The sequence below is a fragment of the Dermacentor andersoni genome, chromosome 1 (genome assembly GCF_023375885.2).
Source record: "Dermacentor andersoni chromosome 1, qqDerAnde1_hic_scaffold, whole genome shotgun sequence".
Classification (NCBI taxonomy): Eukaryota; Metazoa; Arthropoda; class Arachnida; order Ixodida; family Ixodidae; genus Dermacentor; species Dermacentor andersoni.
The window spans coordinates 200,048,566-200,061,194 of record NC_092814.1 but is presented as its reverse complement, the minus strand read 5'-3'; the positions used below and the strand labels follow the sequence as shown (position 1 = coordinate 200,061,194).

The window sequence follows — 12,629 nt, the reverse complement described above, 5'->3', positions numbered from 1 at the left end:
TGCACTGCTTCTCTAGGTACTTAGGGACGGCACACGAAAGTATTTCCATTGGTATTTCCCTAGCACTTCCCTCTTCCATTCTCTCTCGCTCTCTCTTTAGCTTATCTGTCTTTTGGTGAAGTGGCGAAAATCACCTAGCCAACCGAGCGATCAGAACAAAAAAATTAGGGTAACGCAAAGCAACAGTGGTTACAGCTGCTCATGAAAAGCGTTACGCACAACCACGCCAACCACGCTGGCAAGTAGCGCTTGCTAGTCTCGACAGTTGATTGCTGCCGGCGAACTTCGGAGTGCTTGTGTACGCCCGCTGGTTTACGTCGCGGTTCGCAGTAAAAAGGAAGCGCCTCTGTAGAGTTCGTATTGGTGGGTGTCTTTCTTTTTTGCTTTTGCGTCCGGTAGAATATTTGGCCACACCGAATCAATGTTTTCTTGTTGCATGCACTTAATGCCGTGTTCCGCCTACCAACAAGCGCCATCACTTTCGACAGATAGGTTCGTCGGTGCCGGAACCAGCCCATTGGCAGACGCACTTTTGTAATCTACGCGGCGACATGGCAAGCAATGTTCCCCTCGTGACTCTTTCATCGGGACACAAGATTCCTGCAATCGGCCTTGGAACTTGGAAGGTACAAAACATGTCTTGAAGAAATGGCGCGCTTTTTAAATGGTATGCGAAGTCGCGGATAACCTTATTTTGCAATTGCCGAAACTGCCATATAAATTATCGCAGCATTGCTAACATACACACATGCCATATTCTGTGTGTAAAACACCTGCCAATTGATTTTATGAAATTGTCATACGTATATGCCAAACATGCATGACTGACTTATCACTTTTTAAACGTCGTGTCTTGATTGTATTAACATTGTCGTACAACTTACGAGCATGCTAATATGAAGTGCTGATACGCGCTTGACTTTCTTAAACGTTTTAGTAGGCTCTTAGTAGTGCTGTCAAAACGAGACTCTTTGTACCCTTTTGCCTTTTTAGTTTATTTTGGCTAGGTTAAACATGTAAGGCAGTGAAAGGTATAAGCTAATGGATGTGGCCACATGGCCTGTATGCCTCTAGTTTAAAATGTATTTTTCATAAGGGTACCTCATATGCATCATATAGAGCATGTATTTCTCATCATGCTTTTGGAAATGTATACCTAGCAAGGTGAAATGCCAGAATACATTTTAATTAAATTTTGAATGCAGAAGGGGGCAGAGTTGTTCCATAAAAAAATGAATAACCAACTAAAACATATCACATTCGTTCACTGTGTTTACGTTACATTGCTATCAAGTTAAAAATCATAATTCACTGCGTGCACTACAGCCGCTGCATTAGTTCCTTCAACTAGAAAAAAAGCTGCAACCTTTCAGTTCATTTAGAGGCGACTTACACTCAACCTGCATGGCCTCCTGCATGCTTATAGGTGTGCAGAAAACGGCACATGTCACACACAGGTGGTTTTCCACATCCATTGAGTGAGAGTCTCCCCTTATACTACTACCTTCTCTTAAAAGATGTCATAACCCACTGTGATGGCTGGCGTAGTGGCTTTGTCATTGTGCTGCTAAGCCCGAGGGTATAAGGTCAGTCCTGGCCGCAGCGGCTTCATTTTGATGGGGGCAAAATGCAAAAACTCCTGTGTACTGTGCATTGAGTAAAGAACCCCAGGTGGTATGCCACATGGCATGCCTCATAATCATATCATGGTTTTTGGCACATAAAACCTTGGAATTTGTTGTGGTACAGGGTTGTTTGTGCAATATGTGTGATCAATGGGCAGCTTTCTCTGGCACACTTGCCACAAGCTGCACATACAAGCACTGCATGGAATTTCCACAACAAAGTTGGCTTCTCTACCACCCTACCTGAATTATGGCCATGCGGACATAGTTAAAATTTATGCATTTATGTCTGTTACACCACCACACTGTGGAATTCTTGTTGCTATATCTGTACATGCCAATTCTTCAAACAGCATGCTCACTGCCCTTGTCTTCTTTGTGAATGTACAAGAACAGAAAAACTATTTTAAGAAGCAGTGTTTCATGAGGAGAGGTGCAGCATCTGTGGAACCACGTCACTTAAAAGGGAAGCTGAAGAGGTTTTAGAATCGGAAGATTTATGGTGGTTTGGAAGGCTGCCACTGTTTAATTCAACTCCTAAAGTTATTTTCTTGATTGTGCGAGTAGCAGCTCCACAATCGCTGTTTAAATTTTTGCGTGCCTGGTGTAGCGGAGAAAGACTGGGCGTGATGATGACGTCAACACAGTATTCACGCGAGTGCTCTAATCTAATCATGTGCCTCGCCAATACCGAGGATGACGTCATGATTGTCTTCGCGAACAGATCCCATTAACCGGCCTGTAGCGTTTCCCGCAGGCGCTGCTGCTTGTTTTTGCTAAAATAAAGCAACTTGCGGCAACTTGTGGCCTGTTAAATTAGGACTTTCATGTTCAGGGTGTGAAAAAGCTATATTAATTCACTGAAACCTCACTTTTTGTTCAGCTCAGCTTCCCTTTAATTTTTCAACACCAGCTTCTTTCGATATCGTAGATTTTCATAGCATTTAGTATGCACTAGTAGTTGACTGCTAAACAATAAAAAGAGGGGTACATTGATAGAACAGAAAATTATAGGCATAGCATTAGACTAGAGGCGAGCAGCATGGATTAAAGAGTAAACACAGGTAGTTGATATTCTAGTTGAGAATAAGAGGAAGTGTAGTTGGGTAGGTCATGTGAATGCATAGAGTAAGCACACTGGTTTTCTTTCCATTTAACAGAATGAGTGCCGAGAGAAGGAAAACATAGCTGAGGGCAGCTGAACATTAATTGGCATGATTAGGTTTGATAGTTTTCAGGCATATATTGAAGTTGGCTGATGCGACATAGGGTAATTAAAGATTGCTGGGAGAAGCCTTTGTGCGGGAGTTCTGCTGTGGACTTTAAATAGGCCCCTGCTGTTGACACTGTTCTGATGGTCTAAGCAGAAACTAAACCTGACAACTTTTGTGGACTTCACAAAAGGGGCCCAATATAGAAAAGTGCTGTGAAATTTGCAGTGGCAGACCAACATAATGACATGATTCGGGTTCAAAATTCAAAAGCTTTACCACTCTAATACTTTTTGTTAGCATTAAATAACTGTGGTTTGACCTTTATTCTCTCCATTAATAACCTGCAGCTTTCCACCAAAGAAAGTTAGTTTCCAAGGCATTATTTATCAGTCTAAATTGATTTAGGCCTTCTCCTTATGTCCCTTTGAAAAAGATAAGGACTAATGGGGATTAATGGATAATTATTAATGGTAAAAACACTAAGGCCCAATTAGAAGTACAAACAAAATTTACATGTAACAAATTTACAAAAAGAGGTGCAAGGGAATAAAACATGGCTATAATATTTATCTAGGTACGATAGAAAATTGATGTGATCCAAAGTATTATTTCATTACAAGGTGGCACAGTTTGTGCTGTCGTTATATGTGTTGCAGAAGGGGAGCATGAAGCTGGTGTTTATATGAAAGGCATCGTGATGTGTATATTGGAGTTTGATATCATTCTCTACTTTTGCTTTTAAATAAAGCATATTTGTGCAGCAGATTTCAAGGCGATGGTTTGGCAAACTAGATACCACATTTAATCTTTTATTCTCAGCTGATCTAACGACCCCGTAAATCAAGGAGTGAGAAATGTAGTGTTGTGGGGACCATATATCTATGTGCTACTCTCTATGGCGCAGGAAGTGGAGGTTGACATAAGAGGAGCATGTCACTGAGGGGGGGGATATTGCCAACATTTGCTGAGACTCTTCCATATTTTTGTCATATGAACATGGAAAATTTCCTGCAGTGCCTTGTGCTGCAACTGTGCCGCAGTTTATGATCCCATGCACACACAACTGTTTGAAGTCTGCAGTGTAAATGTGGGACAGCAGCTGGCTTCAAGCAAACTTAGCTGTTCCACATTGAGAAGTTTCAGATTTGGTACTGTTTATTAGCTCCTGAATGCATACATATTACCAAGCTCGGAGAATTATAATTCACTCATTCAACTTGCTTACCCATCTGGAAACCATTCAGATTCTAAAAATTGTTGATTAATTTGCAAATGAATACCTTCACATTTGAATGGAAAGAAAAAAAATGAGTGAACCATATACTGTGAATAAGTTATAGCCTTTCATGCAATCAAGCAAACCATGACTTTAATGCTGCTAAAGTGCCTCATTCCCACTCCTTTATTTACATAACTGTGTATGCAATCAGTATTATGTTGTGCACATTTAAATAGTGCTCTTTCACTACTGAGCAATAAGCTAATTAGTGCAACATTGACTTGTTTTGCTCTGCTGTTGCGGCAAATACATCGATGTCATGACAGCCCACACACTGTCAAAGAGAAACATAAATTTGAGGTTGTTTGGAACATTTTGCTAAAGGTGAGTATGGCAGCCAAGACATGACAATTGCACAAGGGCCACCTCTAGCATGTTACGTGTTCGTATGATCATTGTGGTGCCCCCCGGCAATAGTAGCAAGCTAGAGGAGTATACGTCGGACCTGCTTCTCCATTATATTATAGAGCTAATCTCTCTCGTGTCCTGCTGCTCTGTTTCTTGCAGTAAATGTAGAACCTGCCTGTAAGGCCATCAAGGTGACTAAATATTTTAATTTTCCTTTACTTTACTGGGAGAGCAAAATAAAAATTATTTTATTAGTTAAGTATCCTAGCATCCATATCACCATGGCAAAAAGAAAAAAGTAAAGGTCTCCCACAAGGGGATTAGCTTTATACCACACATTTGCCTATTGGCATGAACCATTGGGACTTGGAGTTGCAAGCTTTCTTTAAATGTGTAAATGCTCATGGGTGAAGCATGTATCCTGCTGAGGATAAGTAGAGACCACTGGACATAGTCTTGCTAGTTTTCTCTTGGGGGGATGGTGAATGTGTGTGCAGAGGTGAGACGGTGCATTTCAAATATATTTAAAAGACCTTGTTAACCAGTCAACATCTGTTTTGTTTACAGCTCTGGTGTTATAGTGCTGGGCACATTTGCTATTTTTCCAAACACCATATGCATATTGCCTTGCAACTAAACTGATGTGCTGTATTCTTTTCATTCAACAGTCTCAAGTAGGTCAGGTGTATGAGGCTGTCAAGATTGCCATTGATGCAGGGTACCGGCACATTGACTGCGCATTTGCATACCAGAATGAAGAAGAAGTTGGAAGAGCAATTGAAGACAAAATTAAGGATGGCACTGTGGAAAGGAAAGACCTTTGGATCACTGGGAAGGTACGTACTGCTTGAATATCTATACGAAATTTCATGGCTAGTGTGTGAATAATTTTTGAGTTCCTAATCTCTTTAAAAAAGTTAGTCCATAATGGATGGTACTGCCATGTATTATGCAGAGTAAAATTGAGAAGCAGTACTCTTTTATTTGTGAAAGCAAGTTTGTGAGAAGTAGTGATAAAAGAGTGCACAGTGTGTGCAGTTCTTAGGGTGGGGATGGGCACATCAGCGCTATCATATAAGAAAATAAGAGCTTGAACAAGGATGAAAGAATATAAAAAATTATGCAATCATTGTGATTTAAATGAAAGTTATGTATCCTCTACTGCTAGAAAACTCGTAGACCCCTACCTGTGGTCTATGAATTGCAATGAGTCCTCAAAAACATTCATTGGGGTTTATGGCCATACGAGAACAGCTCTCATGGGTGCAGCAATGTCAAATACTAAAAAGTACCAATACTGCAAAAAAGGTCAGCCTTTAGTGAGGCTTGCCATATGCATTTTGAAAGAAGAAATTTAATTGTTCAATGTGTAAGTGTTCTTCAGCATACTGATGGGGTAATAAAACTATGCTGGGGTTGCAAGAGATGTCATAGTGTTGTGGAATAATTTTGGCTATCTGGCCCCCTGTGTGCTTGTAAATCTATGTAGTAGACAAGAATTTCTATATTCACTGTGAACTGAGTCGTCTCTCAGTGGGCACCTAAACACACAATAGATCAAATTGAACATCGCAGTTTTAATAGTTTCATGTTATTATTCCACAATGGTCCTATTTTTTAGTGGAATGAGATGGAAATTGAATGTAATAGTGGAATGGGGGGGGGGGGGGGGACCAGAGTGAAACCAGAGCTGGCTTTCATTTGCCACCAGTCTTGCAAAAGCAACAACTTATATACAGAATGTCCCAACTATCACGCACCAAGATTTAAAAATATGCAAATGCCACATAGCTGGACAGAACCAAGGTAATGTTGTTTGCTGTCGTTTGGAGATACTAAGTACTTTTTGCATTCTGCTTAATTACATAATTGCTATTAATTAGTCAATTGACTTCTCAAATATAATTAGATGAAAAGTGTCAGTGACGAAACTGTAGAGCAACATGAAAAACTCTCAATACAGCTTTCTGTTGCTCAATACATGCTACATAAGTTTTTCCGGGTGAAAGAAGCCCACAAATACACGCAAAATTGCCATGCGACTGGCCACTCGAGGCATTTTGCATGTATTTGCAGGATTCTTTCACGCTCAGAACACACTTATATGTAGCACGTATTGAGCAGCAGAAAGCTGTATCGGGAGTTTTTCATTTTGCTCTACAATTTTCTCATTGACACTTTTCATCTAATTATAATATTTGAGAAGTTTATTAAGTGCATTTCAAGTGCAATTAGGCAGAATGCAAACAAACTCTTGCGTATCCCCAAGCAATGACGCATTACCTTGGTTCTCTTCAGCTATGTGGCATTTGCAGATTTTTAAATCTTGGTGCGCGATAGTAGGGGCACACTGTATAAACAAAATATATTGGGCATGTAGGAATCACTGCTAGTATTGCTGACTTGTATAGCTGATCCCACTAAGCTTGCTTTCCTAGACACTCAATAAATGACTAGTTTATGGCTATTTTTGGGCAACGGCATTGCAACCTTTTATACTATCAACATTCTGTGAGAACCTGATGTAAATGGCCGGTAATAAAATTAAAATTCCCTCGAGATCCAAAAGTAAGTAATGGCTTATACATTTTCTGCACTCATTAAATACATGTTATCATGATGTATAACGACCCCATTCATAACAAACATGTGGTCATGAAATTGGCAGTACTGCTGCTATATTGTGATCTACATGAGGGCAGTGGTGTAACAAGCACATTCTTCACTCATCAAGAAGATTGACATTCTGCCATGATGCTCCAACCTTAGTTCTCACTGCCCACCAGTTAGCGCATGGCACATTGGTGCTCATGCTTTTCATTGACATCCCTGCAAAAGCAATGAGAAAGTTAGCAGGCAAACTGCCACACAGTCAGCACATCCTGGCATTGCCTTCTGTGCATCATCTTATGATGTGGAGGTAGCATCAGCTTCTAACCATGTGGTTGAGCCTTAGCACAAAGCAAACTATTAAGGCCCACGTTTAACACCTGTAGTTCCTTCAAGGACACTTGTTTTTGCTGAAATTCATGCGAATGGGCTTCAAGTCAAATAAGTTAAGCTCTGTAGTTTCATGCTCCAAGTGTGGCATAGTCTTTGCAAATGAGTAATAAATATTGGCTGTAAATTCAATAATTACTGGCTCTAAAGTCAATAATTATCACCTAATGTAAAGTAATAATTATAACATTGGCGCTCTAAACAAACATCACCATTTTAAAGATACAGAAGGAAATAATTTTTCTGGGAAGCATGGTTTGTTGAAATCAGCAATAGTATTGGCTATCAACCCTCAAAGATAAGAGCTTTTGTGCAACATGAATGCTGAACTAACAAGGAAATGCCTCAGAAAAGCAATTTATGGTAATATATAAGAAGCCCTTCTTGTGGAAGCCTTGCAACAACTTTTCATTTATAGTGGATTGGAGACTAATGACGCAGTTGTATTGACGGGACGGTAATGTAATGGATCTCTGCCCGTCTGTATGTTGCCTTGCTCAGCTTTGATATCAGTGGATCGGTATTGTTTTACACCAGCAGTTGACTCTACTACCATATATGTGATTTATGTATCACATAAGAAAATGTTGCAGGACCCCTTTGAGTGGTTTTCTGAAGCTGTTGAGTCACTAATTGACCCCATGCAAATGAAGGCATTGATGCCTCAAAGCTGCACGCACAGACATTGGTTTTCTTCAGGAAATTTAGGGATAGAGAAATCGGTAATGATAGAACAAAAATGTGGAGCTGGCTGTCACTGATTGCCAGCCTTTGTCTACAGTAAAGAACTTAAAAACCGCGGTAATATAGTTAACGCTGAAGTCCCTCTTTCTTTTTTTCCAGAATAAATTTTTGACACATTAATCGCCTTATTTTAGGAGGTACAATTTCAGCAAACACATGAATGTAACAAACAAAATCTGCATGACAACCAGGTGCGTTATAAGTGGGCCCAACTTAGTGTTGTCTTTAGGTATCCTGCAGAAAGTTGAAAACAAGCAAGGCTGTGTGTAGGATGGTATGCAACAGTCATCATAAACTGATATATTTTCTTTAGTCATTACTCTAAACAACACACTGCAGGCTCTGTATGATCAGAGTAGTCACTGCACTAAATGAAAAATGTTGCAACATTTCAGTGCTGGAACACTTACCACAGCAGGAGCAAAGTGTTTGAGTGCTGTGAGGTGTCGCTGAAAAAGCTGCGCCTGGAGTACTTTGACCTCTATCTCATGCACTGGCCAATGGGCTACCAGGTGAGAGTGAAAAAAGCCTCCTGTGGTTATAGGAATTTGAGATAGTTTCTGCACATTTTGTGTATGAAATGTTTGTTTTGTGATGGTCTGTCTTTGTTGCTAGCATTACACATAGAACAAATCACAGCTTAGCAAAATGCTATTGCTATTCAGCTCCTTGTATGGTCATTTCTCATGCATTTCTATTTGAGAAAATATGTGTATCCTTTATCTTGGAATATTTGAAAGTGTTTGCAGCACCCATCACGGCACAAAGAGTACCATGTTCTTGCAGTGATGTGCTATAAGTTTAATCCCCACTCAAGGTGTTTTGCATCTATATAAAAGTTGCAACCTAAGTAGGCATTGACCCTTTTCGTTTTTTCTCTCCTACCAATTTGCAAGGGTTGTTGCAAAGAATAGTAAATGGAGCGAATTTGACAAAACTGTGCAAACCCATTTCAGCCACTTACTGCAAGAGACTTAAACTTATTGTCCACAAGACATCCTGCTTTCTTTTTATGTCGGTCAGTGCATAGTTGGACGGTTCTAAGTGTTTTTTCACCATTAGTCTCGATTCTGGGGCATGTCCAAATCATATGGTGAGCATCCACTGCAGATACATGAGCAGAACTTTAGCCGTGTCACATGGTCTTTGGATGTGTTACACCATCTCTAAGTGATGGCAGACGTTAAGGCTGTCCTGGCCTAAACCCTCCATAGAGGGACTTCCTCCACTTGGTAACTGCTATGGAAAAGGAAACAACAGCAATATGGCATCGAGCCAATGGTTATTGTAATTGCTAACATTTTCGAAAGTAACTTCCAGCAATAATTACCTACTTCCCTGCAAGCAGTTTCCTGCTGGAACTGAACCTTCTATGGTCTTGGAACTCTTTTGCTTGTGTGATAGCTTGCAATGGCATCAGCTATTTTCCTCAATTCCTTGCTTATTCTGTCAGAGGTCACATATTGCAAGGCTTCTAGATGGCTTCATTACATTTGTGGCAGTGTTGTCTAAGGGCATATTTGTTGGTGACTGGTGCTACTGCTGTTCCGTGCAGGAAGGTGGTGATATGTTTCCTCGTAATGAAAATGGAGATTTCATCTTTAGTGATGTGGACTTCCTTGAAACTTGGGAGGTAAGTTTAGAAGCTCGATCATCAGAGCTGTTCAGCTCTACATAATGGTCCTTATTTACCTTTTTCTTTCTACTGTCATGTTTTTGTACAGGCCTTGGAAGAATGCGTGGAAAAAGGGCTAGCAAAGAGCATTGGGGTCTGCAACTTCAACAAAGACCAGCTCCTTCGTCTCCTAGAAGCAGCCAAGATAAAACCTGCAATCCTGCAGGTTCGTGCACTTAAAATACATCATGGAAACCAAAACTTAAAATTTAAAGCAGCAAAGGCTTAAGAAATCTCCATTTAGTAGGAATCCTTAGATTACAGCACTTACTTATTTTCCAAAGATAATATTTTTTTTAAATTTGACATTCATCTTCATACCTGTGACAAAAATATCGGTGTTCCTTGTAGCTTCTTCTCTCAGTGCATAAGGAAGGCTGTAGGCACCGTAGAAAGATGCTACCTATATGAAATGCAAGTGTATTTGGAACATTTTTGGGGTGCATATCCCAGAACTAAACCTGGTTTCAGCACTGCTATTAAATGGACATGCTTTGAGCGCCCACCGTCTTCCGTTCCACAATTACATGTGTGCTACGTTAATATAAAAGTTGGTTAACTTAAGCTATTTTAAAGAACTAGTTGCAGTTACTGCCTACTTTTTTACGTGTACAGCTACAAGTATTCGTTTGCCAAAAGAAATCTTTTTTTCCTCTACTGCGCCTTCTTTTTCCTTGTTTTCCTTTTCTTTAATCTTCCTTTTTTTTCTGTCTTTAATTGCATTTTGGCTTAAGGTGGGTTATAGAAAGATTTGAAGGTGTGTTCACTGAAACACCTGGGGCAGAGTTGTGCCTTCTACAGAGCTTCATGTCCGAGACAACACAGATACAATAATCTCACCTTATTGGATCCAATAATAAGTGGTTTTGATTAAGGCAATGATGGTCCAAATGCACCATTTACACCATTTTGCTACTATTAGACTTGCCTGCTCCTGCCTGCGCCCACTCAAGTACCATTTGTGCCAACTGGGCAGAAGTGCGGTATTTTTGCATTTTCACGACAATGTAATGTTTTCAGTAGGGATGCATCAACTATACGAATCAATTTGTGAACATTCAAAATAATTCTATTCATGACTCCATTCTCTACTACACTAGTTTTCATATACAGTAGAGCCTCATTCATACATTTTGGGAAAACGTACGATCTTAAGGAACTAAAAAATTTGAGACTCAACTAGTGTTGACATCTACGTAATGCGAAGCATCGTGAGGATAGTTGTGGAACAAGACGCGTCGAGCTGGCGGTGCTCCCAGCGCCCAGAGGCGCGTTTTGTTGTTTTCCTATTGCGTGGTGTTTTAAGAGCGTGACGGGAAACCGAAACGAAATCGAGCTGGCGGGCGATGCTGGATGCCGCCAAAGCGAAACGAGATGCCCACATCACGCCGCCTGCAGCAGCAGAGAATGGCGGCGTGTTTGTATTATCGCATAAAAGCATGCGGTACGCTACCAATGGCACAATGCACTACGCGCCACGCGCTATAAATCGGATAGGTGAAGATGCTTATCGCAATAGGTTTGGCGGCGATAGCTGTGAACACGGCGTGCGATGAGGCTGGAGATTCGCTGGTACCGAAATAAGAAACTGTGCACGCCATCATTTTCACGTGAGACAGGCAGCTATATACTGTTCTTGATCGCGCACACCTCGCCCGTTTTTTTGTTCGCATGGGGTCTAGAGGCTGGAGAGCGTATATGATCGCAGTCTGCAGCAGGCATGGCACCGCATTTCGGTTATCACATATTAAAAGCGCGCTACGCTTCCGACGGCACCACGCGCTGTGAAACAGATAGGTGAAGGTGTTTATCACAGTGGGATTGGTGGTGATAGCTGTGAATGCCACATGCGACGACCCGACCAGAGATTTGGTGGTACTGAAATGAGAAACTGAGTGCGCGCCGGCGCTTTCACGTGAGACGAGCGGGCGAGTATTGCGGTCAGGCAGCTATTGTTCTCGATCGCGTGCGCCTCGCGAATTTTCTTGTTTACACGGGCTCTAGCAGGCGGAAAACGTATCATACAATCGCAATTTGGCGACATACTGAACGTTGATGCCAAAAAATCATGTTCCGGGGACAGATTAACCGGTAAAACATGAGCGTAACTCTATTGGGTCATTTTTTTGTGTTCTCGATTGCAAACATTGGTGCCGGGAAAATGTACGCAACGGGAACGTATCAACGAGGTTCTACTGTGTTTAATGAAATACTCAGTGGAGATCGATACATTGCATGCAGTGTTACCCCGGTACTCAGTTGGTTTATAGACAAAAGAAAATTTAATTCTGGAGTTCTTACCTCATGCAACCACAATATCATTACGAGGCTCGCCTGTCTTGGTTCAAGGGTCGTCTGGGTCATTAACTCCAGTTGAAACAATTCCTATACCTGGCACTGACAAAGGGAACCGCGACGAAAGCAGCACCAACTCATTAGCCACTGGAAGGCACGCAGATCGTATCGCACATCTGTGTTCATGCATGCAGATTCATGCATTTGCACATACAGTTTAGAACTTCCTGCCAATCTGTGAACTTCTATGCACGATTGCAGTAGTTGCAGGTTTCGATGGTTGTCAAAAACGTGGATGCATGATCTTGGAACTAATGGCCAGTTAGCCACTCATACGAACATGCTAGCGGCAAGGTTTCCACAACGGCTTGTGGAAACCTTGCTGGTCACATCGGCCAACAGCCAATTTTTCGCCATGGCACACTGCCTTAGCTGTTAGGCCTAATCGG

At 41.2% G+C, this 12,629-nt stretch overlaps 1 protein-coding gene across 5 annotated transcripts in view; it reads left to right on the top strand.

Moving 5' to 3' along the window:
* The first annotated feature begins 126 nt into the window (after nt 1-126).
* Nucleotides 127-12,629, top strand: part of LOC126546885 (aldo-keto reductase 1B-like) — a 56,419-nt gene continuing 43,916 nt past the window's right edge. Inside the window, exons 1-6 of one of the 5 annotated variants that reach the window (XM_055062957.2) lie at nt 127-238; nt 489-626; nt 5,135-5,302; nt 8,606-8,722; nt 9,766-9,843; nt 9,935-10,051. In XM_055062957.2, the coding sequence (XP_054918932.1) occupies nt 552-626; nt 5,135-5,302; nt 8,606-8,722; nt 9,766-9,843; nt 9,935-10,051 (555 nt within the window). In that variant the 5' untranslated portion in view covers nt 127-238; nt 489-551. Of the gene's footprint in view, nt 364-488; nt 627-648; nt 668-5,134; nt 5,303-8,605; nt 8,723-9,765; nt 9,844-9,934; nt 10,052-12,629 lie in introns of those variants that run through there. The other 4 variants (XM_055062956.2, XM_050194605.3, XM_055062955.1 and 1 more) reach the window with 4 other exon arrangements.